Source organism: Panthera leo, chromosome E2, assembly GCF_018350215.1.
Source record: "Panthera leo isolate Ple1 chromosome E2, P.leo_Ple1_pat1.1, whole genome shotgun sequence".
Taxonomy (NCBI): domain Eukaryota; kingdom Metazoa; phylum Chordata; class Mammalia; order Carnivora; family Felidae; genus Panthera; species Panthera leo.
The window spans coordinates 28,470,464-28,494,198 of NC_056693.1; the positions used below are offsets into that span (position 1 = coordinate 28,470,464).

Sequence of the window (23,735 nt, forward strand, 5' to 3'; positions counted from 1 at the left end):
TGACTAAGTTCTACTGCTCTTTACTCTCCACACAGAAATTGCCAGCATTATGTGGGAGGGGAAATGATCTGGAGGTCAGGTATTTCCTGTGTGTGTGTGTGTGTGTGTGTGTGTGTGTGTGTGAGAGAGAGAGAGAGAGAGAGAGAGACAGAGAGACAGAGAGACAGAGACAGACAGAGAGAGACAGAGGCTGGCGAGGTGCTCCTCTCCCCCAGAGCCATACTGTATCTCTCCCACTTGAAATGTTTCCATGCCAACAGAAACAAACCCTCAGCCTCCAGGAAGCCTGTCTACAAAGTGCCCCCATATAGCTTTCTTTAGGCCCTGGATCTGACTCTAGGGTTCTGGCTTTCAAAATTTTTTGGCTGCAGGGGGCCTTGGGACAGAGGCGTACAAGGTCATGCTTAACGGTGGGCTTTAAAGAGCCAGACCGCCTGGGGCCCAGATCCTTTAGGTGCTGTGCAGCCTTGGCAAAGTCACTTCACTTGTCTGTGCCTCAACTGCCTTCCCTCTAACGGACATCATAATGGTACCTACGTCGTGGGCTTTTGTGAGGATTAAACACCTTTACTATTGGGAAGCGCTTGGGTCGGTGCTGGCACATCAGATGCCCCATGTGTGCGAGCAGCCGTGATTACAGCTACCTTCTGCCTGCGCCAGGCACTCACAGGGCTTTGTGTGTGCTGTCTCTTTAAATCCTCTCTCAGCCAGGTGAGGCTGGGAATACCATCTTCCCCCCCCCCCTTTTTTTTTTTTACAGCAAATAGCTAGTAAGTGGCTGCTGAGGATGAGAGTTTCCACGGAGGGAAGATTCCAGATCCCCAAGCTGTTAGCCTTTAAGTCAGGGTCTCCCAGATCTGCCCGAGGATGAAGAATCCTAGGCACGGTTGTTAATATACACAGATCCCTGGGCCCCAACCCCGCACCCCACCCCCACTCCCAGAATTGCCAGCTCCAGGGGAGGGGCCCCAGAGTCTGTATTTTAGGGATGCTTTCTGAAGATCTTGTGATCAGGTGAGTTTGGGGGCGCCACCCCGAGAGGAGTGTCAGAGGGGGCTTTCTGGGCAGGGTCTGACGACAGGAGTGATGTCACTGGGGTGAAGTGCTGGACGGCAGGGCCTCCCTGACCACGGCTCACTTGCTGGTGTTCCAGAGTCTTGGCCACTCTTGTCTGACTGGTCTGCCGTCTGGTACCCACCGTCACCCCCAGGGTGGCCTGGCTAGTTCCCGACACACCCTCCCAGCTAGGAACCTTCTGTGAGGCTGCTATGGTGATCATTTCTGTTTTACAACATGGAAACAGTGCCTCAGCCTAGGACTCCAGTGACCCGCCGGGACTCCAGCGTTCTTTAGCAGGAACTCTGGGGCCCCACCTCCTGAGCGGTCCCCCACATGGTGCATGACGTCAGCACCCTGACCAGGGATGGGGGCGTCTCCTCTTTCTTGGGGTGCTCAGCCCTTGCGGTGTTTCCCAGAAACACAGATGCTGGCACTTTGGGCACGAGCAGAAGTCTCTTTTGGGGTCTTGTTTATTTCTCTTTTCTCAGCTCCATTTTCCAAATCTATTTGTCTTTTTTTCTTAGCTTGCGAGATAACAATATCTCAGACCGAGGCATCTGCAAGCTCGTCGAACATGCTCTTCACTGTGAGCAGCTGCAGAAGTTAGCGTAAGTCGGGCTCGAGTGGTGGACATCGTGTCCCCGGCCACGCTCTGGGTCCTGCTGTTTGGGCAGCAGCCGTGAGCTGCGGCGAGGGTGTTGGCATATTTGGAGGGTGCAGGTGACTCCTGGGTCGCGGGAACGGGCTACCCTGGGCTTGGGGTGGTCCCTGACTGCTGTGCTAGGTCTCCATGTCTCCTCTCCTTTGGAACGTTCCAGTCTCTTCAACAACAAACTGACCGATGGCTGTGCACACTCCGTGGCGAGGCTCCTTGCGTGCAGGCAGAACTTCTTGGCTTTGAGGTGAGCCCAGGGCTTTCCTATTCTGTGGAAATTGTTTTTCTTCTTCAGAGCTGAGTCAGTTCGGTCTGGTCCTGGCCCTGGTTCGGCCCCTACTGGGCTCGTGATCTGCTGACTGAATCAGGGGCAGTGTCTCCTTTGAGCAGGGTTTCGCTAATGCTGTGACCTCCCCAGCAAACCCAAGATTGGCTCTGCTGAGGGCTGCCTGCCCTTTGACCTTTGGGCCCCAGGGCTGAAGATGGTTTCTGGGACCCTTTCCTTCCCTGTGTCTAAGAGTGTCACAAGCTGGGGTTACCGGGTTCCCTAGTGTTCATTGAGCACGTGTTGCGGGGGGAGGCACGTGGAGTCACCTGCCACCACAGCTGTGACAGCCAGTTGCTGAAAAGCTCTCAGAAGGTCCTTGCCCAGCTCGGTGGGTGCCGGCTTTGCACTCCAGTCTTTGATGTCTGCCTTTCTGCTGCTCCTGACCTTCCTGGCTCAGTGGGGGTCTCTCTCCCATCTGACACCATTCAGTCACCTGTCCTGCTGGCCCCCGGGTCAGCCTGGCTTCTCTTTCTCCCTGGGGTCTTCTTGCTTCCTGGATTTATGTGACAGTAAAAGAAGACAGAGTAAACCATCGCTTTTGTCCATTCTTCGTACCTGCTGGGCTGGGTTTGGGGTTCGAAGCCGCCATGTTAAAATTACTAACCATGTGGCCCAGTCTCAGGCAGGGCTGCTGAAGCCAGCCCCAGTGGCGCTGTTCTGTACAAAGGACTCTCTTCTTCTTTTTGTTTTAACTTTTTAAAACTTAATTCCTTTTGAGAGAAAGAGAGCGAGCAGGGGAGGGGCAGAGAGAGAGGGAGACAGAATCCCAAGCAGGTTCCGCGCTGTCAGCACAGAGCCTGATACGGGGCTTGAACTCACGAACTGCGAGATCATGGCCTGAGCCCAAGTCAAGATTTGGTCGCCCGGGCTCCCCACAAAGGACTCTCTTCTGTTGCTACCACCTGCTCCCCCAGACTCAGGATGCTGAGAGCGGCTGTGGCCAGAGCGGGGGGCTAGCCTATCCCCCAGGGAAGGCTGTGGGGTAGTATGCTCAGAATTTGAAGCCTGGGTTTTGGGCTGGTATAGCAGAATAGTTGAGAGAGCATGGGGTTCTGGGGCCAGACCAACTGAGGTTTGGATCTAGGATCCCTGAGATTTGAATCCTCATTTGCTATGTGACCTTGGGTCAGCCCAATGTCTCTGTGACTCTGTTTCCCCTTCTGTAAAATGTAGATAATAATTACAGCTTCCTCCTAGGTTGTTGTAACGGTTAAATGAGTTAGGATACATAGAAAGCTGGCGCGATATGGTCAGTGCTTTATGGAGGGAGCTTAGTGGCTAAAAGGTGGTGGGTAATCATGTAAATTCTCAGCGTGTTTATCTGTTTATCCTAGGTAGTTCAGCCCTCCCAGAAGGGATTAGATGCGGAACTATTTGTTGGGAAAAATGCCTCCGAGGGGAAACGGGGAAGGGGGCTGGAGGAGGCTGGGAGAGTCAGCTCACTACAGCGCAAGTCTGACCCTGAGAGACGGGAGAGGGAAGGAAGGAAGGCTGGGAGGAAGCCTCTAGACCTTGGGGCAGTTCTGAGAGCACAGAAGGCTGTGGGGGAGTCCTCCAGCCAGATTTGCCCAGCAGAGTCTTGTGTTTCCCAGTCACTGGCTGGGAGCAGCCTGTGGGAAGCGACCTTGAATTTCCCGGCACAGCAGCCTGTGGTCAGAGGTGTGGGAGGGCACCCTGCCCCTTCTCAAAGAGGATAATAGTGCCTGCTCTGCAGGGTAGTTGTCAGCCAGAGTGGCTTCAAGGGCGTGAAAGTTCTCTAAAAAGAGGAAAAGTGTGTTATTAATTCCAGGAAGCCTGGGGTCGTGAGTAAGAGTTCTGGGGACCTCTCCAAAGTTCTCTGAGGTATCTGGATACGGCTGAACCCTCCCTCCTCCAACCTCCCAACCCCCCTGCAGAATCCCTTGCCCTTTCCCAGCAGCTTTGGCGGAACAGGTGAAAGCCACCTGCAGCAACGAGGGACCCAGGAAAGCTGCAGGGGGCACGGAGTCTGGCACCAGCTGGTGGCTGAGACAGGAGGAAAAGGTGTGACAGTGGGTCACCCTCCCTCCCCTGGGGAAACCACCTCGTAGGACAGCTGACAATAGTGCCTCCTGCCCATACCTGTCACACTGCTTTGCAAAACAAGTTTCTCCCCACTTTTTCCCCTTTGCAGCTGGAGAATGAACTAGCGGGAGTCACGGTTGAGTAAGGTTGGCCAAGCAGGAATAGACTAGCACCCGGGCAGTCTGCTCGACAGGCAGGAAGAAGTCGGGCTGCCTCAAAGCTTTTCTCCACGTTTCTGTGTCTGGGACACACTTCCTCCACCAGCCCGGGTGCTTCTGGGCACTAACACCCCCACGTCCGTCCCACACTCCTTCAGCCTCCCTGCCTTCTTTTCCAGGCTGGGCAATAACCACATCACTGCCTCGGGAGCCCAGGTGCTGGCTGAGGGGCTCAGAGCCAACGCCTCCTTGCAGTTCTTGGGGTAGGTTGGATTCTGGGGCAGAGGGGCCCCCGTGGGGGCGGGTTGGGGGACTTAGCAGGTGCAATTTTTCAGCTGGAAGGCCCCAGAGGCAGCGGGAGAGAGCGGGTGGCCCCTGGCTGCCTCAGTACTTGCCTTTCACTCAATAAACAGGAAGTTCAGGATGTGGGGGGTGGGCAGTGCCCCTGAGTGGGTGGCAGGAAGCCCTCTGGTCCTCACTGGTGCTAGGGCTGTGCCTCTCACCTTTGGGAGCTTCTGAAGAGTGCCATTGCCTGGGCCCCACCCAAGGGGTGAGAATCAAGGGAAGAGAAGTAAGTGGACCAGGCTGGAGACGGGACCCAGGACAGCAGGGGGCTTTGCCGGGTCCTTCTGAGCGTTTGTGGCTGCAGGGTCATGCCGAGCCTTCCAGTGAGGGGAGAGGAGTCAGGCACAGGCTGGGAGGGCAGTCCCACAGACCACAGGTCCCCAGAGTATGTGTGTGTGGGGGAGGGGCTTCCTCTGGTGGCTGAGTGACTACCCCCCCCCCCACCCCCGCCCCTAGAGTTGCAACCGGGCAGTCCCCTGTAGCCCTGCTGCTGTCCTGCCTTACCTGGTGTGAGCTGGCATCCATTTGATGAGAAATGGGAGTCTGAGAACCCAAGACTGTAGGAAGGGACACTAATCTTAGGGCCCAACCCATTTCCTCGGCCGGCAAGCTGCCCACAAGCTCAGCCGGAGCTAAGGGCGGAACCGGGTTGCTTGAGAGATCAGCACCTTTTCCACGCTGCATTACCAGGAGCACAGAGTCCAGTACAAGGGTGGCCCCAGCCCCACCAAGCTCTCTCCTGCTCGAGGTCACAACCAGCGTATGCGGGCTGTTCTCTTTCAACACCTCTTTGTTAAGGCACCTGTCTGCACCAAGCACTGTGCTAACCCCCCTGCCCGCCCCCCCCCCACCAGATACTATCATATGACACAAACCGTTCTGAATATTGGTTTTTGGTTTTTTTTGTGTGTTTTTTTTTGCCTGCTTAACAACATATCTTTTGTACCATAACGACTTCATTTTTAAAACACTAGCTGGTTGGTATTCCACTGGCTGGATGCCTGTAATCTATGTAACTGGCCCCATGTTGGTGCGCCCTTACGTTATTCCAGGTTTTTCGCTATGACGTAGTTTTTTGCTCTCTCCCCAGGGGCGCAGAACAGTGCTGGCACACAGCCAGAGCTCAATAAATATTAACCAGATGAATGAAAGCGTGGTGAACATCCTAGCTCGGCTAGCTTTGCTCACATGTGCACAGACAGGTCTGGGCTAGCTTCCCATATGTAAAACAGCCAGGTCATAAGGAACGAGTTGGGCTCCACCTTTGAAAAGGGAAGTTTCTCAATTTCTGTGGGCCTGAGGGGGATGACCCAGGAGGTGAAGGAGTATGACACCGTGAGGAAATGGGGGACATTAGGGAAGAACAAGAGAGAGAGCTGGCTTGCGGGAGAAGAGTGAGATTTGTTTTGGGTGCTCCCAGAGGGTAGTTGAGGACCTGTGGGTGGCAGGCACCAGGAAGCAGATCTGACCTACATATCAGGAAAAATGTCGCCACGCTGTGAATTGACTTTGAGAGTGAGTGACTGAGTTCCTTGTCCCTGAGGACGTGTGCTGGGTGGGCCTCTACTATTCTGTAAGTCTGACTGAAAAATGAATTCAGTTTCACCATCCCTCCCAAAAGGTGGAGGCAGATCCACTTTGCTGGGGCCTAGGAGCCCCTCTCAGATCTTTCTGGAAGGTCCCAGAGAGGCAGAACCATGGAGAGGAAGGACACTGTTCACGCATGTCTAGAACACATAGTAGTTACTCCCTGACCAAATGACAAAATCTGTTGGCCTTTTTAGGTTCTGGGGCAACAAGGTGGGTGACGAAGGGGCCCAGGCCTTGGCTGAAGCCTTGGGTGATCACCAGAGCTTGAGGTGGCTCAGGTAAGCTTTGGGGTCTGCATGGTCACAGGGAGCCAGAATGAGGAAGGGAGGGGCCTGGGCCAGTTTTGAGGGTCCTTCATTTGATTGAACTTTGTTCTTAGCCCCCTGTGTTAGGCAGTGAGATGCGAAGAAGACCCTTGGGTTTGGAGTCAGGACACTTGAGTCTTTCTGGGTGACTTTGGAGGTGTTCCTTCTCCCCTTAAGGGTCTTGATTCCTATCTGTTAATTGAAGGTTTGGAGCTGAATCAGATATATTTAAAAATTTCTTTTTAGGTTTATTTTGAGAGAGAGAGAGAGTGTGTGTGCATACACGTGCGCATGAGCAGGGGAAGGGGAGAGAGGGAGGGAGGGAGAATTCCGAGCAGGCTGCACGCTTACACAGCGCAGAGCCCCCCATCACAGGGCTTGAACCCACGAACTGTGAGATCGTGACCTGAGCCGAAATCAAGTCTGATGTCCCAATGACTGAGCCACCAAGGCGCCCCTGGATCAGATATATTTTATCTCAAGGACCAACTGCAGTCCATGAGTAATGGCTACCCAGGACATCACGTTGGAAAGAGTTCTAAGGCTGCTTCTTAGCTTAATGAAAATGAGCACTGTAGTCAGTTGGTAATGTCTGAACAAAGCAGACCAGGATGTGGGGCTATGTGCGTCGTGCATTTTGCCCTTCCTGGGTTACCTTATCTCTGAGGTCCCTCCCTGCTCTGATGTGTTTTTGTTCCTTGATTCCGTCCAGCCTGGTGGGAAACAACATCGGCAGTGTGGGGGCTCAAGCCTTAGCCTTAATGTTGGAAAAGAACGTGACACTGGAAGAACTCTGGTGAGTTGAGGGGTTCCCTGCTTTGAGGAGGCCTCATTCATTCCCTGGCCTCCTCCATGGAAGTCGGTAAAACAGAGGTGGATAACCGAGTGGTTGGGCTGTTGGGTTTGTCCTTCTATGTGCTGGGTGCGTGAAGCTGATAGAGCCTGGCACGTAGGTGCTAATTCTTTGAATGGAATTATATTTCCTGGTTTGTCGGCTTGTATACTGCCTCCGTGTGGCCTAATGATTGAGGCCCGAGACTCTGGAGTCAAGCAGACTGAGCTTCAAGGCCTGCTGTGATCTCAGGCAAGTTAAATAATAAGCTCTGAATCCCAGGTTTCTTACCTGGAAAATGAGGGGCTGACTGCTTCCAACTGTGAAGCGTATATGGTTACATGCATAAAGTCTTTTTTAAACACAGGTGTTCCTTTCCCAGGTTGTATTTTATTTTTAAAAAATGTTTATTTTTGAGAGAGAGAGCGCGTGCGCGGGAGAGGGGCAGAGGGAGGGAGACAGAGGCTCGGGAGCGGGCTGTGCACAGTGCAGAGCCCGACGTGGGGCGTGAACTCACAAACCTCGAGATCGTGCCTTGAGCCAAAGTCAGAAGCTTAACCAAATGAGCCACCGAGGCACCCCACGTTTTGTGGATTCTAAGGGAGGCTGAGTGCCTAAGAACGCGGGAGAAGTAGAGTAAAGGTCTCCCTGGAAGGTGGAGTGGGGTTTGGGGCAAGTTAAAACGTGAGCCATAAACTGTGCTCACACTGTTGACCTGAAGCTGATTCTAAGTCTCCCGTCCTTTAGATGCCACTAGCTTGGACTTCTTATGACATGTTCTGGGCAGTTCCCAGTTCTATCAGGGAGATAAATATGCTGATTTCTCCAGGAAGCAGAAGGCCTTTGAAACCCATGATCACCGTCACAAAGTGGATATTGTGGTGGGATAGCTCTGCTGGTGTCCCATTGATTATATCCTGAGTGGACTTTGCCACTTGGAAATTCTTGTTAGAGGCATGCCTCGCCATTGAGTGTATCAGTTATGACTACACTAGGCTGCAAGTGAGGGAAGAACTCTAGGTACAGTGGCTCAAACCAGTAAAGGGTTTCTTTATTCCGTGTCCAACCGGTCTGGAGGTAGGTGGCGTAGGGCTGGTGTAATGGCTCCATGAGGCCAGCAGGGGTCCCCAGTCGGTGGCTTCGCCTGAAGCCGTGGTTGGTTGCCTCATGGTCAGCAGATGGCTGCTGTACCTGCGACACTGCTTCCGTGTCCCCAGATTCAGTCTGTGTATCCAGGAAGGGCAGGAGGCCCAGGCCACCTCTCCCTTTTATTTTATTTTTACTTTTGTTGTTGTTTTTATTTTTAAAGTTTATTTTGAGAGAGAGAGAACACAAGCAGGGGAGGGGCGGGGTGAGCGGGAGAGAGAGAATCCCAAGCAGGCTTCGCACTGTCAGCACACAGCCCGACGCAGGGCTCAAACCCAAGAACCGTGACATCATGACCTGAGCTGAAACCAAGAGTCGGATGCTTCACCGACTGAGTCACCCAGGTGCCCCAAGCTCTCCATTTTAAAGAGAATTTCCCGGAGCCCCATCTGTCAACCTCCCCTTATGTGTTCATGGCCGTGTGGATGTCACTGGCTGTAGTGGAGAGTCAAAATGTAGTTTTTTCACCAAGCGCATGCACATGGTTGCCCAAACCGAAGGAGGCTTCCATTAGTAAGAAAGGGAAAAGGATATTAGATCACTGGGGCATGAGGGTACCTTTTATATAGAGGAGCCCTGGGGTGAATTCTCTCCCAGAGACGTCCCTGGAGTTGAAAACCCTCATACTCTTACTATATCTTTTCTTACTTCATCGGCTAAATATAGATTTTCAGATGTTGGATTTTCTTTTTTTCAAAGTTTTTTTTTTTTAATGTTTTTATTTATTTATTATTTTTTTGAGACAGAGACAGAGTATGAGCAGGGGAGGGGCGGAGAGAGAGGGAGACACAGAATCCGAAGCAGGCTCCAGGCTCTGAGCTATCAGCACAGAGCCTGACGCGGGGCTCAAACCCACGGACTGCGAGATCATGACCTGAGCCGAAGTCGGAGGCTTAACCGACTGAGCCACCCAGGCGCCCCAGATGTTGGATTTTCTAACTGGGGGGCAAGCAGGCTAATCCTTATCGACATCGTCTTCCGTAACAAATGTTACCATATGAACAGGATTTTCTCTCTTTTTCTTGCCAGCCTGGAGGAGAACCATCTCCAGGATGAAGGTGTGTGTTCTCTTGCCAAAGGACTTCAGAGGAATTCAAGTTTGAAAGTCCTAAAGTAAGGAACCTGTAAGGAGCCGGGATGATAATGACAGGCCTTATAGGGGGCAGCGTCGGGGGAGAGGGGGGACAAGGGGTGGACATGGGCAGCTTCCCACCTCTCTAACTCATGCAAACGTGGCCTGGCAGAAAACGGCTGGTAGAGTCAGGGTTCCCCCAAACACAGACCGGGATCCAAGGGCAAGTTATTTACTTGGGAGGTGGTTCCAGCAAACCCTGGTGAGGGGTCAGGGAAATGAAGCAGGGGAGGGAAGGGAACCCATGGCAAGTGGCCAAGCCTGTTATGGCCCTGGTCGTCCCCGAGGGCAACCGCCTCAGACTTGCTGTGGGGCTCCAGGAGCCCCTACCCAACAGAGAAGCGAGGCAGCAGGGGTATTTATCTGCCAACTGCCTGTCCTTCATTTGCGTGCTTGTGGGGATATTAATTTTCCGGCACTTCTGGCTTGCCCTGCGCGAGGACCCTCCTGGGGTCAGGAGAAAGGCCTCAGGCAAAGAGGGGAGGTCTTCCCAGCAGGCAGCCCTCAGAGTTAGAGGTGAAAGCTGAGGGCGTTTGGGTGGGTTGCCGACAGCATCCCTCTCGCGGGGCCATCTTTGGCTCAGGCAGGAGCCAAAGGGAGACCTGTTCTAACGGTCATCGTTAGTGGTTTCTCTTGGGTTATGCAGGCAGGCGTGCTTGCATTTATTCATGTGTGCATTCATTCATTTCGTTGTTGTGCATTCATGCATATATTCACCCACTTATGTATCGATGCAAGAAATATTTCTGGAGCACCTGCTGTGCCAAGTGCTGTTGGAGGCTAGAGGATAGAGCGGTGGAAAGAACAGAGCAGGCCTCAGCCCCCTTAGCTCTTGGATTCTAATGGGAGAGGCATATAATGAACAAGCAGTCCAATACACAAGATTATATATAATAAAGGCTCTAAAGAGTATTCAAGAGGAGATGTGCCAGGGAGTGGCTGGAGAGGGCAGGGTCGCAGCTGCCTGGGGAGAGCCTCTCTGAGAAGGTGGCATTGGAGCTGAAACCTGGATAATGAGGAAGGTTACTGTTCTTGCAGTGCTGAGGTCTCAGGAATGCACATTCCAAGAAGACCGAACAGCAAGTGCAAAGGCCCTGTGGCAGAAACAAGCTCGGTTGTTTTGAGAACAGAGGGCAGGGCCAGTGTGGTTGGACTGTAGGGGAAGGTACAGGGGGAAAGAGGCAGGGTGAGGGGGCCACGTAGGTCTCAGAGCCATGGGGAAGATTTAGGGCTTTATTCTAGGGGCAATGAGAAACCTTTGGAGGAGTTTAATTAGGACAGTAACATCTGATTTACATCATAACAAGATTGTGCCGGCTGCTCTGTGAGGAACAGATGGAAGACGGGTCAGGGGGAATTAAGGTCCTGCTGTCTTCCAGGTGGGAGATGGAGGGGTCCTGGATCAGGCCGATGGCAGTGGAGAAGGCGGGTGAAAGCGAGCAGGCAGTGGTGGAGGTCCTGCGGAGCATCCAGGACCTGGAGGGCTGGACAGCAGCAGTGGTGGGTGGCTGGAGGCGATGGGGACCACTGGTGGCGGGCTCGGCGGGCAGGCTCCCACTCTGCGTGGACAGGGAGAGTGGATGCGAGCAGGAGCCCAGCTCGCGATCATCACGACCCTGTGCCGGTGCTCTCCGAGGCTGGTGCCGCGCTGCCGGGGGGCGCCAGAGGTCTCACTGGAGAGGGACGTCCGGGCATCATCAGATGGCTCCTTGTGCTACAGGACGGGGTGGCATCCGCCCTGGCAAATGTGGCCCGTGGAAAACACTCGCCTTCAGAGGCAGGCAGACAGCTGCCTCCGGGAGAGTGTGTGCTTCGCTGCCAGCCCGCCATCCACTCTGGCAACACTTGTTTGTGTTGCTTTGCAGGGGCGAGCAAGTTGCCAAATGTTTGGGGGAAACACTTCCACTCGTCACTTGGGTGAAACCGGGCTGGGAGGCCCCGGTGATGCCTGGGTGGTCTAAGCTGGGACGCCAGGCTTTGCGCGGTACCTGGTTTCGCATTAACCGGGTGTGGCTGTGGCACATTTGTCCCCCCTCGTTGTCATGCATTTACCCCAGCCAACCCCAGGGGCTGCAGGGGTTTGTCCCACGCTGCCTCGGCGAGTCTTATAGTTAAGTGCCACCGATCTACATCATCCCTCACTGTTTCCCCATAAAAAGCGAGCTTCTTATGTATCTTTTTAAAAAAAGCTAGCATCCTTCTTTTTCTGGGCATAGTGACTGCCAAATGCTGCTTCAGTGTGTGGGCTCAGGCACCTGACAGCCTAGGTTTGGACCCCAGTTCCATCGTTACCCGCCGTTTCTCCTTGGCTTTGGGCTCCTGTAGCCTTGGGTGTAAACAGGGGTACGAGGCGGACCCCCTCTCAGGGCCATGAGCATTACTGGCGTGATGGAGGTGTTGAGCAGGCTCATGGTAAGAGCCCAGCAGATACTGGCCGTTGTTATCGCTGGCACTGCCTTAGGGTCGGCTTCCCGGATGTTCCTTACTCCGTGGAGGTGGCAGACAGGTGGTGATGTCTCGAAGGCCAAGCTGTGAGCAAAAGAGCAGCATGGGCCGGTGGCTCCTTCCCTGCTGTCCCTGACGGTGTGAGTTCTCCCCTCTCAATTCCCAACCTTGTATTTTCTCGATTCCACGCCCCTCCCCTGCCCACCGCCATACGAAAATATTACTGTTCGTTGATTATTTCCTATCAGTTGGGTATGGTGCCAACTGCACCACAGAATATGCCATTCTTTTCATTCTTATGTTTCATGAGGCAGGTGCTCTTTTAGGTCTGCCTTTACAGATGAGGAAATTGGGACTGATTTGCCCGAGATTAAAACGGAAGTGGTGTAAGCTGGATTGGGACCCAGGAAGTAAAATGTACATACTTAAAAAAAAAATTTTTTTTTAATGCTTATTTATTCTTGAGAGAGAAGGGGGGGGGTGGGCAGAGAGGGAGGGAGGCACAGAATCCAAAGCAGGCTCCAGACTCTGAGCTGTCAGCACAGAGCCCGATGCGAGCCTTGAACTCCCGAACCGTGAGATCGTGACCTGAGTTGAAGTCGGACGCCTAACCGACTGAGCCACCCAGGTGCCCCTAAAATGCACATACTTAACCACCATGCGATATCGCCTTCGTAAGGGAGTAGCTGCTTCATTACACAAACACATCTGGTGAACAGAGGAGAGAGGGGTGCCTTTCTCTTTAGGCATTGAGGCTCACTGGGAATCGCAGACAAGAGAGGGACATGTCGAGGGGGCCAACTCCCAAAGCCTCTTTTCATTGGACAGGCCCGAGAGGAGAACCAACATTCCTGAAGCTCACCTTTCTGTCTTCCTCTCCAGGCTGTCCAACAACCACATCACCTACCTTGGAGCTGAAGTCCTTCTGCAGGCCCTGGAAAGGAATGATACCATCCTGGAAGTCTGGTAAGGCCCCCTCGGTGGGCCTCGTTATGTCTCTGAGCCTCACTTGTCCAATCTGTAAAATGGGGCCCAGAGGGAGGGGAACTGGGTAATTTTTCCTCCTGGCTCTGACGTTCAGTGGCATTCTGTCTACAGTGGATCTGATTTCTCTCTGGGAAAGATGTTTTCACGTCTCCAAGCATGGACCAAGTCATTCATTTTTAAATCCCGGGTATTCAGAAAGGTCTTAGTTACAGGTAATAGTGTAGGAGGATGAAGAATGAAATACACACAAGAACTCAGGGGCCTTACACCTGCCTTCCCAGGTCGAGGATGTTATATCAGAGCCTCTGGGTGGAGGCTACATTGGCGGTGGGGGGGTGGGTACTGTTGCCTAGTGTTTCCAGACCTTTATAATTAAAAGCCACATTCCTTCATGTTTTGTAAAAAGCATCGAGTCACAACTACAGAGATTTATCCTCCTTCTTTCCAGGGACGTATTTATAACTCATATAATAAGTACAAAAGCTTCCCCTGACTTTACACGTCATGAGTGAATGTCACTATAGTGTTTCAGGCACTGGTCTAGAAGCCAATCTTTATCTGTCTATCTATCTATCTATCTATCTATCTATCTATCTATCTATCTATTGCACAAGCAGGGGAGGGGCAGAGTAAGAGAGAGAGAAAGAATCCCAAGCAGGCTCTGCTCTGTCAGTGCACAGTCCCATGCAGGGCTCGATCTCATGAACCATGAGATCATAACTTGAGCTGAAATCAAGAGTTGGATGCTTAACTGACTGAGCCATCCAGGTGCCCTGAAGCCAATCTTTTAAAACTAGCAGATCCCCCCATGAAAATCTATATTTCCAAGTTTTCTACCGAAACTTCCCTCTCTGGGCCCCCCCACACAAAATGCCAGGAAGTAAGCAGAGTAGAGAAGGGCTGATCGCACTCTCTGTCAGCTGGGAGGATGGGCTCAGGCTGACTGCACCCCCTGCCCCAAGCCTGCTGTTTTGGACCAGGCCCCCTGTCTCACCCCTGCAAACTTGTGGCCCCTGCTTTACATACGCAGACTGACTGGTTACGCCCTCAAAAATCATATCAAGGCAGCAGCACTAATACATATCCAATGATGAGGTTTAAAATAAAGATGTCTAGGAATCTGTCCTGTGATGAAGAGCTTTTCCTTTCTGTATGGTTGTGTAATCCCTATAGGCAGTGAGATCCTCAGGCCCCTGGCAGAGTGTGAGTTTTTGTTTTAAACCCTTACACGGTCAGAGGAAATGTCACATTCTGTGTCCGAGAGGAGGAGGCCAGCATCAGGTTGATATTTTAAGGGTTCTGATGTTATTTGCCGCCTGTTGGCAGGACTTGGGAGGGTATCAGGGCTTGCTCATTGCATTCTTGACAGATTCTGCTGTTGCCTTAAAAAGAATCGCCTGCCTTGGGGAGTCAGGGCTGGCTGGGTCCGGTGTGGATTCTCTCTGCAGAGTCACGGAGGCTTGCTTTGTCACACACAGTGACTCATGAGCTGCCCTGGTGGACAGAGGCTAACACCAGCACAGGAGGGCTGCAGCGGGGCCTTGGGGCCAGGCCATTCAGGCGCAGGTTTGGAAAGGAGCAGCCTCCAGTTAAAAGCACCGCTCTGGCTCAGCGTTCGCCCAGACCTCTCTTTGCTTTATCCCCTTTAGGCTCCGAGGCAACACTCTCTCTCCAGAGGAGACTGAGAGGCTCAGCCAGAGGGACACCAGACTCTTGCTCTGAAGCCCGGAGGCCAACGTTCATCTCAGTTTGTTTGTGAACAGACCGTGGGTTTGGATCCCAGAAGCTGGATTCCATCTGGCAGCAGTCCATTCACCCAGAGCCGAGTCCTGCCCGGGACAAGCACAATAGGTCACCTTTGTTCTGGCAGAAGAAGGAGCAACCGTGCCCTTTAGAGTAACTCTTCTGAAGCCTGTTTTGCATCCCGTTCTTCACAAGAGTCGATCTGTGGAACGTAGAAGAGGAGCAGCTCCCCGCCGCCTCTGGCTGATCCGACGTGGGTCAGTGGGGCCCATGGAGGTTACTGCATGCCTGGTGCTGTAGAGACCTGGACCCACAGGAGCGGCCCCCCTTCCCACCTGCCTCACAGTGAGGAGGGGGGATTCAGGGAGCAGCTTTCTGCCATGTTTTAACTCACGGGTTGTTGCCCATCCAGAAGTTCCCCACATCTGGTCCCTCCCCCCATCCTGGATCCCTGCATGTGGCACTTCCTCTGAGGGTAAAGTTTCAGAATACAGGTGTTCTCAGCTTTGGTATTTATAGCCTCCCCCCCCCCCCCCCCAAAAGCCCAGGGTGGGAAGGGCTGCAATTCACCTGCTCTTCTTCCTGATACTTAACACATGATCGAAAGGGGACACATGACAGCCGTTCGTTCCCTAAGATGGGCTAGATTTTCCAAAAAATAAGACGACACTACGGCAAATATCACACGCACAATTTTTTTTTTTTTTTTTTTCAGCGAAGTCAATTACTCTTCAGTTAAGCCTTTGGAAACAACTCCCCACCCAAATGCAGCTTTTTAGAATCAGAATTTTGAATAGTCCCACCAGGTCTCTGGTTGATGCCTGTGAGTTGTGACAGCAGACCCCCGACATGGTTCAGTGTTACGTGATACAGAGTTATGGATCAAAAGTTTACAGGGGCGAAATCAAAGACTTTTCCTTATAAGGCAGATGTTTTTCTGGATTTTTCAAAATGATGCATTGTTGAAGCCTCCTTAAACCATCAGGTGCTGGTCCAAGTGTTATTACTTAAACGTTACTTTTTGTGCAAACTGGTTACTATTTATAAACCACTTGGTTTGATTCCCTCCAGTTTGTTTTTGTAAAAAACACGACCATGAATTTTATGCTGTAAATAGTCACAGGGAAGGAGAACTGTTGAGTCCTCAAAGCTGTGGGGGTCTCAATAGATGGTGACCAGAATGTTTAAAAGATATTCGTGAATGTTGTCAAATATTAAAGCACAATTTTCTACTTGGAGGGGCAAAAATGATGTTTTGACTAGATAATTTATTGTTTAGGGCAAAAGCAATTCATAGAAATAGGCTTGCAATCAAAGCCCTTTGGGCTTTGGTTTACAAAGATCTAACCAGCGTGAAGTTTTTTTTTTTTTAATTTATTTTTATTTTTTTTACATGTATTCATTTTTGAGAGACAGAGAGAGAGACAGAGCACAAGCAGGGGAGGGGCAGAGGGAGAGCCAGAGTGCGAAGCAGGCTCCAGGCTCTGAGCTGTCAGCACAGACCCTAACACAGGGCTCCAACTCAAAAACCGCGAGATCATGACCTGAGCCGAAGTCGGACGCTTAACCGACTGAGCCACCCAGGCTCCCCACCCAATGTGAAGTTTTAAGCTGTGTTGGCGCCTCCTGGTGCCCCTCGTGGCTGAAAGGCAAATGTGAGGAGGCCCCTGGGCCTCCCTTGATTCTCTCCCAGTGGCTCCAGGAGTCTTTACCAGGAAAAGGATGGAGAAGGTTCGGGAACAGCTCTCCTCAGCAAGCAGCCTCCTTGTTGAAATCCTCCTCAGCGGCATTTAATGAACAAGGGCTCAGGTGCTTCCTCACCGAAGTGACATCCGCCTCCTTGAAATGTTTTGTGTGGGCCTGGCTCGCTAAATGCTGCGGCCTCTCCGTGGGCTCCTGTCTGTGAGCGTGCTTGTGGGCTCTCCGTTGGTGGCATTAGGTTCTGTCCAGACCACTGTTCTGATACAGAAGATCAGGAGGGGAGTGGACACCGATGGGCCTGCTTTCTCTGAGGCGTAAACATGGCAATGCATTTGTGTGGAGGCATCTTGGATTGGAAAAATCGGAAAATTTCATTTTCCTTAAACCCATTTGGTGATTATTTACCAGCCAGATACGTTAGGACAATCGGTGGATGAACAAAACACACACGATCCTTGTCGTCAGGGCAGTTGGGTTGAGGGGGCAGGAGAGGTGGGCAGAAAACTAGTGAACTGGAAGTTATATAAAAATAGAGCCCACTGTAGTAAGCACTAGGAAGGAAGTAAAGGTTCAGGATGGGGTGGGGGAACCTTCAGATTGGTCAGAGACGGAGAGGCTGGGACCCCAAGAATGAGAGGGGGCTTATTCACAGAGAACAAGTTGTCTGAAGACCCTGTCATGGGAAAGGGCTTGGTGCGTGTAGTGGGCTGAATAATGGCCCCAAATACTTAGCTCCTAATTCCTTGAGCCTGTGAATATTGCCTTATGTGGCAAAAGGGACTGAATTTAAGTGATTATGATGAGGATCTTGGGTTGGGGAGATGGTCCTCGATTAGCTAGCTAGGCCCTAATCACAACCATGCGTGTCTTTGTAGGAGCGAGGCTGAGGGAGGCTTGACACAGGAGAAGGTGTGACCACTGAAGTAAGATACTAGATTCCTGGCTTTGGAGGTGGAGGAAAGGGCCCCATGGGTCCAGGCGTGCGGCTCTGGAAGCTGGAAAAAGCCAGGGCACAGATTTTCCCCGAAAACCTCTGGAAGGAGCACAGGTCTGCTCCCGCTTTGGTTGCAGCCCATTTTGGAATCTGGCCTCCTGGCCTCCAGGACCGTAGGAGAATTAATTGGTGTCATTTAAGCTACGAAGACTGTGGTGATTTGTCACAGCAGCCGCAGAAAACAAATATGGTATGTTGAGGGCAAGCTAAGAGGAGAGCATCACCACGTGGGTTTACGGAGGTAGGTAGGGTCAGGTCACGAAGGACCTAGTGGACCGTGGTCAAGGGTTTGGGTTTGATCTTGGAATAATAGCAAGCCAGAGGAGAGTTTTCCAGAAACATTCTAGGAGTCGATTCCCGAAGGTTTAATATGGAATGGATGAGAGAAGAGGGGGAGGGAAGACTCAAGGCTGGCTCCTCGAATTTTGGCTGGGACACACCATCCTGGAGCTCAGGTGGGAAGACAGGTGGGAAACAAGTTTGGAAGCAGGAGGGACCTTGTTTTGGATTGTCACGTTTGGGACACCTAAGTGAAGTCAAGGGAAGACGTCAAGTTATGCCGTGAGTCTAAATTTCCAAAGTCTAGCAGATCCACCAAAAACATTCTAAGCCGGGGCAGGTAACTTGCGAACAAGTCCGCAGACTTCCAGAAATCGCTTTGCAGATTTCAGAAGTCGCTTCTAGAATAGGAGCAGACAAGATATCAGATTTGTGGCCAAGAATACCTAATTTTTATATGCAGAAAGAAAAAAAGAGGGGGGTACCAGAGCAAGAGAATTTTTTTTAAAGAGCTGTAGTCTTTCATTATATTCAGCATCATCCTAGAAGGGAAAAAAAAATGTCAATCTGAGTGTTCCCCCCAACCCCCCCCCGCCACCGCCGCCGCCGCCACCCCCCCTCCCACCCCCAGCTGCCGCCCCACAATTGCGCCCAAACCAGATACTGGAATGAATACACCTCGCAGAAGTGTGGGAGGTGGAATCACATTCTAAGCAGGCTGAGTTGAGACTACATACAGCATCATTTCATTATTGTGCCAACACACCTTCACGCTTCCATCCCACCCAGGAGACCGGTGCAGCCCAGGGGTGACGCACACAGCAGTGGGGGGTGCACACTCTGGCAAGGCCCACACGCCAGGGAACATAGGCTCGGGCCCTGGGGGGCAGGTTTTAGGTGAAGAGCAAGGTCACGAACGACATCGGGACCATCCTGAGCCATTCCCCTTGGAGAATGACATCGGGAGAGACTGCAGCTGTACAGGCTGACAATCCAAGATTTTTGGAGTCCCCAAGATTCCTTTTTCTTGCTCTAAATTTTTTAAATATTTTTTTAAGCTTATTTAATTTGAGAGAGAGAGAGAGAGAGAGAGAGAGAGAGAGAGATAGAGAGAGAATCCCAAGCAGGTTCCATGCTGTCAGTGCAGAGCTTGATGGCAGGCTCGAACTCACAAACCATGAGATCAAGAGTCAGACGTTTAACTGACTGAGCCACCCAGGCGCCCCTTTTTGCTCTAAATTTAATCTCATGTATCATTGCTTCTGGAATAGTCCACAAACCCAATCTCCTAAGTATCACCCTTCCCTTATCAATCACCCTGAAAATCCCTGGTCTCCCTTTTTCACTTGGAACAATTTCTTTCTTGACATCTTCCGTTCCACATCCTCCTCCCCCTCCCCCGCTCTCCCCTGTGCCTTCCGGGAAACAAGGGCCTCCTTAGGGGCCCACCCTTGCCCGGATTACCTCACCAGGGGGATAGCCGGCCCCCCTGCTTCTGCCCTTGACTCATGGTGTGAGCCTGTTAAAAGGGAAGTCAGGTGAGCTGTGCTCTGATCGAAATTCTCCAGAACTTCTCAATCTAATGCAGAGTGAAAGTCAAGGTCTCCTCCCGGCCCGGCCCACCCCTGTGTTTTCACTGGCCTCCCCTTTGCCACTCATACTCCCATTCGCTGCCCTCCAGCCACACCGCTTCTTGGCCGTTCCTTGACAATGCTAACTGCTTCCAGGAGGAAATGCCTATTTCCTCCTCCAGGAACACTCTTCCCTAGGCAGTGGCATGGCTGGCTTCCTCATTTATTGCAGGTCTTTGTTCAGGTGTCAGCTCATCAAGGGCGTCCTTCCTGAACAATCCACCCAAAATAGCAGTCCCCAACCACTCTCTTCTCCGCTGCCGTGCTTAATATTGGCTTCTCAGCACATACCGCCTGATGTACGTGTGTTTCTTCCTTTCCCTAGAATGCCAGCTCCATGAGAACAAGAGCCATGCTCGCTGTAGAGTCCACGGAGTCTAGAATGGTACCTAGCGCATAGCAGATGTTCAAATACTTGTTAAATGAATGGAGAATCTACCTGCCTAAAGGAGGCAGAATATAGAAGTTGCGGAAGATTATCAAAACGAATCAACTTTTTCCTCTCACCATTAGTGTCTCCTCCCTAAGGGAGGGAGGTTTCCTGCATCATGGGATCATTTCTTGAAAAAAAAAACCAATTTTTTTAAGGTTTATTCATTTTTCAGAGACAGAAAGACAGAGCGTGAGCGGGGGAGGGGCAGAGAGCGAGGGAGACACAGAATCCAAAACAGGCTCCAGGTTCCGAGCTGTCAGCACAGAGCCCGATGAGGGACCTGAACTCATGGACGGCGAGATCATGACCTGAGCTGAAGCCGGACGCTTCACCGACTGAACCTACCCAGGCGCCCCATCATGGGATCATTTCTAATGTATTTACTGCCCCAAATAGGATTCCAGATGTAGCGCAAAGGCCCCAATGAAGAGCATGAGACCCCCTCTCTCTGTGGGTGTGTTTTTCAAATCACACAGAAATCATTTGTCATTGATAACAGCAAATAGCTCAAACAGGAGAGCATGGGCTTATAGTTCAGCAGGATTAGGGTAAAGATGATTAATGTAATCCCTTTTATTTTATCAAAAAGAGCTTTTGGGTGACCAGGGTAAAAGCCCTCAGACAGAATGTTCCAGTGGCATCTGGAATTTCCCCTCGCTAAGAGATAAGCACATCCCCGGTGTGGTCGTCTCTCCACTCATCCATTGATTGGAATACCACGCTGGGCTATCGTGGAGAAAGCGCCCACACAATACCCTTGCCCGTAGGGGCACCTGCTCCAGTTAGCCCCATGGTTTAGAGCTTATTCTGCATGCCCCCGACTCACAGGAGTGGTGGGGGAAAGGCTGGACGCTTGGGAGGCTGGGTGAACCACCGCCAGTTGCCATTTCCTGAGATGGGGGCACGGGAGGACTGCGGTAGGAGTGGAGGAGGGTCAGGAGCTCGCCTTTGGCTGTGTGGGGTGGAGACGCTGAGTAGGCAGGAGGCTATAAAATACCGAATTTGGTGAGGCGGGAAGTAGGAGGGGGTCTGTGATAGCCATTTGGGGAGCACGGGGCAGGGGCTGAGAAATGACCACGACTAGGAGGTGTCACTCTAAGGCACAGGCCCCTGCCAGGTGACCAGGTTTCCAGCCCCTGGGGGAGAGAGATCCATTTAATCCACCGGCCTTTTGCTGGTTTTCTGCTGTGTACAATGAGAGAGCTAAGCGGGACAGTTTAGAATCATCGTTCACTACTCTGTTAAAAGCTTTCAGCGGGATCCCACTGCTCTTAAGCTAAAGACCAGAACTTGGCCCTGGCTCACAAGGTCCTGCCTGAACGGCTCTGTCGTGCCCACATTTACTGTGCTCTGTCTCTTTCGGTTCCTTCCACATGTCACGCACAGTCCTGTTCCCGTTGCCTGAAGGGCTCCCTTCACCCTCATCCACTAGCCATGCTTACTACCTCATCTTACAGGTGACTTCCTCAAACGGGCCTCCCCTGAGTGCCCGACCACCTGGTATGTATGCTCAGAACGGTTCTCCTTCCGGGGCTTACTCCAACCTGCACTTCCCCGCCGGATGCCAAGGGTGACATCTCTCTCGGACACTGCCATTGCTTGCTACCTGCTCAGTACCGCAACCAGCAGTTGTGTGTATCCAGGCCAGGCTGAGTGGAACAGGCGGAGGTGGTGAATAGAGGAGGTCAAGCAGGGCCCGGAGCCGTCTGCAAAGACCCTTGGAAGAGGGAGGACTTTGGTTGGGCCTTAAACAAAGGGAGGATTGGACAGCAGAGAGGACAGGCCGTTTCAGTCGGGGAATCTGTCTAAACAGACCTGGGAAGAGCCCTGACCTGAAATCAGGAGAATCAGGGTCTCAGCTCAACTCCTGGGTGACCTGGGACGGGTTATTTGCCCCCTCGGGACCCTAATCTCCTGTCTGTAAAATGAGAGGCTGGCTTATCAGGGACTGCAGATAATAGCATCATGACACTATTCCCCCATCTCATCCGCTGGCAGACATCTCTTTGCCCCGAGAGCCTGAATACAGCTTTACAATTGTTTTCGACACAGTGTTCTAGGCAGTCATTACCAATTGATAGGAGATGGTAATTGAGATCAGCCCTGTGTATCGGGCCTGGCTTGGAAGACAATCTCTCGGATGAAGTCAGGCTATGACATTGTCTGATTCAGGGAATGGGTCGCGGGAGGACTGAGCAAGGGTTCTGACAGCTGCGGGTAGGGCAGAAAGCCCTACCGAGGGAAAGGGCTCAGCAGCACTGGATGCCATCATCAGAAAGGACTTGAAGATGTTCTGGCACCGTGGTGGCAAGCTGACCTTCAGGGGCCAGTAGATAACGTTAAAGGAGAGAAATGTGCCAGGAGAATAAAATGGGGAATGGTAAGGAGTGTGGTAAGATGGGGAAAGGGAGACCACGTGCCCTGTCTCAAAGGATTCTTTCTCTCTCACTCTATTTCCTCTTCTCATGCTTACTCCTCACTGCACAGATCAAACAAGAACAATCTTCGGGATGAATTTCTTGCCCGGACAGCCAGAACGTGACCTCTGAGTCCTCACGACTTTATTGGAGAATCTAGATCTGGGAGGTAACAGTGTCATCTAAGGCCACACTATGGGCCAGACCTGTTGATTTCCATTTTAGTGCTTTTTACTGCAGTGTGGTCATGAGGCTTGGGACACAGGCTAAGGATGCACTAAGGAGAGACAGGAGTGGACTAAGGATTTCAACAGATGTCCATTTCGTCCTGGGTGTTTATGGCAAAGGAGATGGGTGGCCTGTTTCCCAGTACTGTTAGTAACCACTCATGTGACTTCTTTTATGTAGTTACTGGTTTAAACTCCCCAGATCTTCAGAAGTGTCACTTTCCACTGGGGAAATTTTCCCTCTCATGATTAAACACAGCCCCCCCTCCTTTCCTTAGTATTAATCACCTTCTCCTATAATTGGTACTTAAAATGTCAAAGGAGAAGGAATTAATTAACAGGAGTATCCAGTGCAGCAAGGCATGGTATGCTGCAAGGCTCTGGGACTGATTATAAAAAGCACTTCCTTAAATATTTTGAGCACTTTGGGGAATCAGAAACCTCCCTTCTAATTGAAAGATCCTTAACTACACCCCAAGTCCTGGCTGGTGGCCAGGGGTGCAGAGCTGAGTGAGGCGGCGTGTGGAAATCCCTTCTTCGCCACTCTAGGGAGACGTCCCTCCAAACTGGGATAGGTGGCAACAGAGGTTCAGAAACGGCAGAGGTCCCGGGCCCAATCTGAGGGAGAAGAAATTTAACATGACTGAGCTCCTGCTATGTGTCAGGAACTTCACCTACGGTGCTTCTGTAGGACAGGTCATAACGATGATCTCCATTTTACAGATTAGGATATTGAGGCTTAGCATGGTGGTAAGATCCTCAAGTCGCGCGGCTACTAATTGAAAGAGCAAAGGATTCAAATTTAGGTCTGATTCTAAAGCTTTGCTTTTTCATGGGATCCTGAAATCCTAGTCCCACCTCGCGTCTGGACTGCTCTCCACCCTGGCCCCAAACTCCCTGCAGGAGTTTTGACAGCTAAGCCCCGAGCCAAGACCCCGGCCTGGGAGGTGGAGCAGGGCGCAGCACAAGAGCCCCGCCCCGGCTCGGGTGTCAGCCAATGGTAACGCGGCACCCAGTCTTTTGCCCAATCAGGCAGAGCTCTCCGTCCCCCCTCCCCGGCTCCTCTGCCCCTCCCCTCCGCTTTCCCTTTGGCTCGACCGAGCTTGACGGAGCGGAAAGTCCCTTCAGCCGACTCCGGGCCGGCAGCCATTGGAGGAAGGTCTGTCACTGGGCCGCCCAATCAGCGCGTGCACAGAAACGCATCTCGGGCTGTGATTGGTTAGCGCGGCGGTTGCCCCCTCGCCCCCGCTCGCTCTCACCCCCCTGGGCGGCTCGGAGGCGGGGC

At 52.1% G+C, this 23,735-nt stretch overlaps 1 protein-coding gene across 1 annotated transcript in view; it reads left to right on the forward strand.

Moving 5' to 3' along the window:
• The window catches only part of NOD2 (nucleotide binding oligomerization domain containing 2), a 35,582-nt gene extending 20,279 nt beyond the window's left edge, over positions 1–15,303 (forward strand). The window contains exons 5-12 of the mRNA XM_042919344.1: positions 1,584–1,667; positions 1,878–1,961; positions 4,423–4,506; positions 6,373–6,456; positions 7,196–7,279; positions 9,491–9,574; positions 12,921–13,004; positions 14,675–15,303. Of these exons, the coding sequence (XP_042775278.1) occupies positions 1,584–1,667; positions 1,878–1,961; positions 4,423–4,506; positions 6,373–6,456; positions 7,196–7,279; positions 9,491–9,574; positions 12,921–13,004; positions 14,675–14,747 (661 nt within the window). The 3' untranslated portion in view covers positions 14,748–15,303. The remainder of the gene's footprint in view (positions 1–1,583; positions 1,668–1,877; positions 1,962–4,422; positions 4,507–6,372; positions 6,457–7,195; positions 7,280–9,490; positions 9,575–12,920; positions 13,005–14,674) is intronic.
• Positions 15,304–23,735: the final 8,432 nt, after the last annotated feature.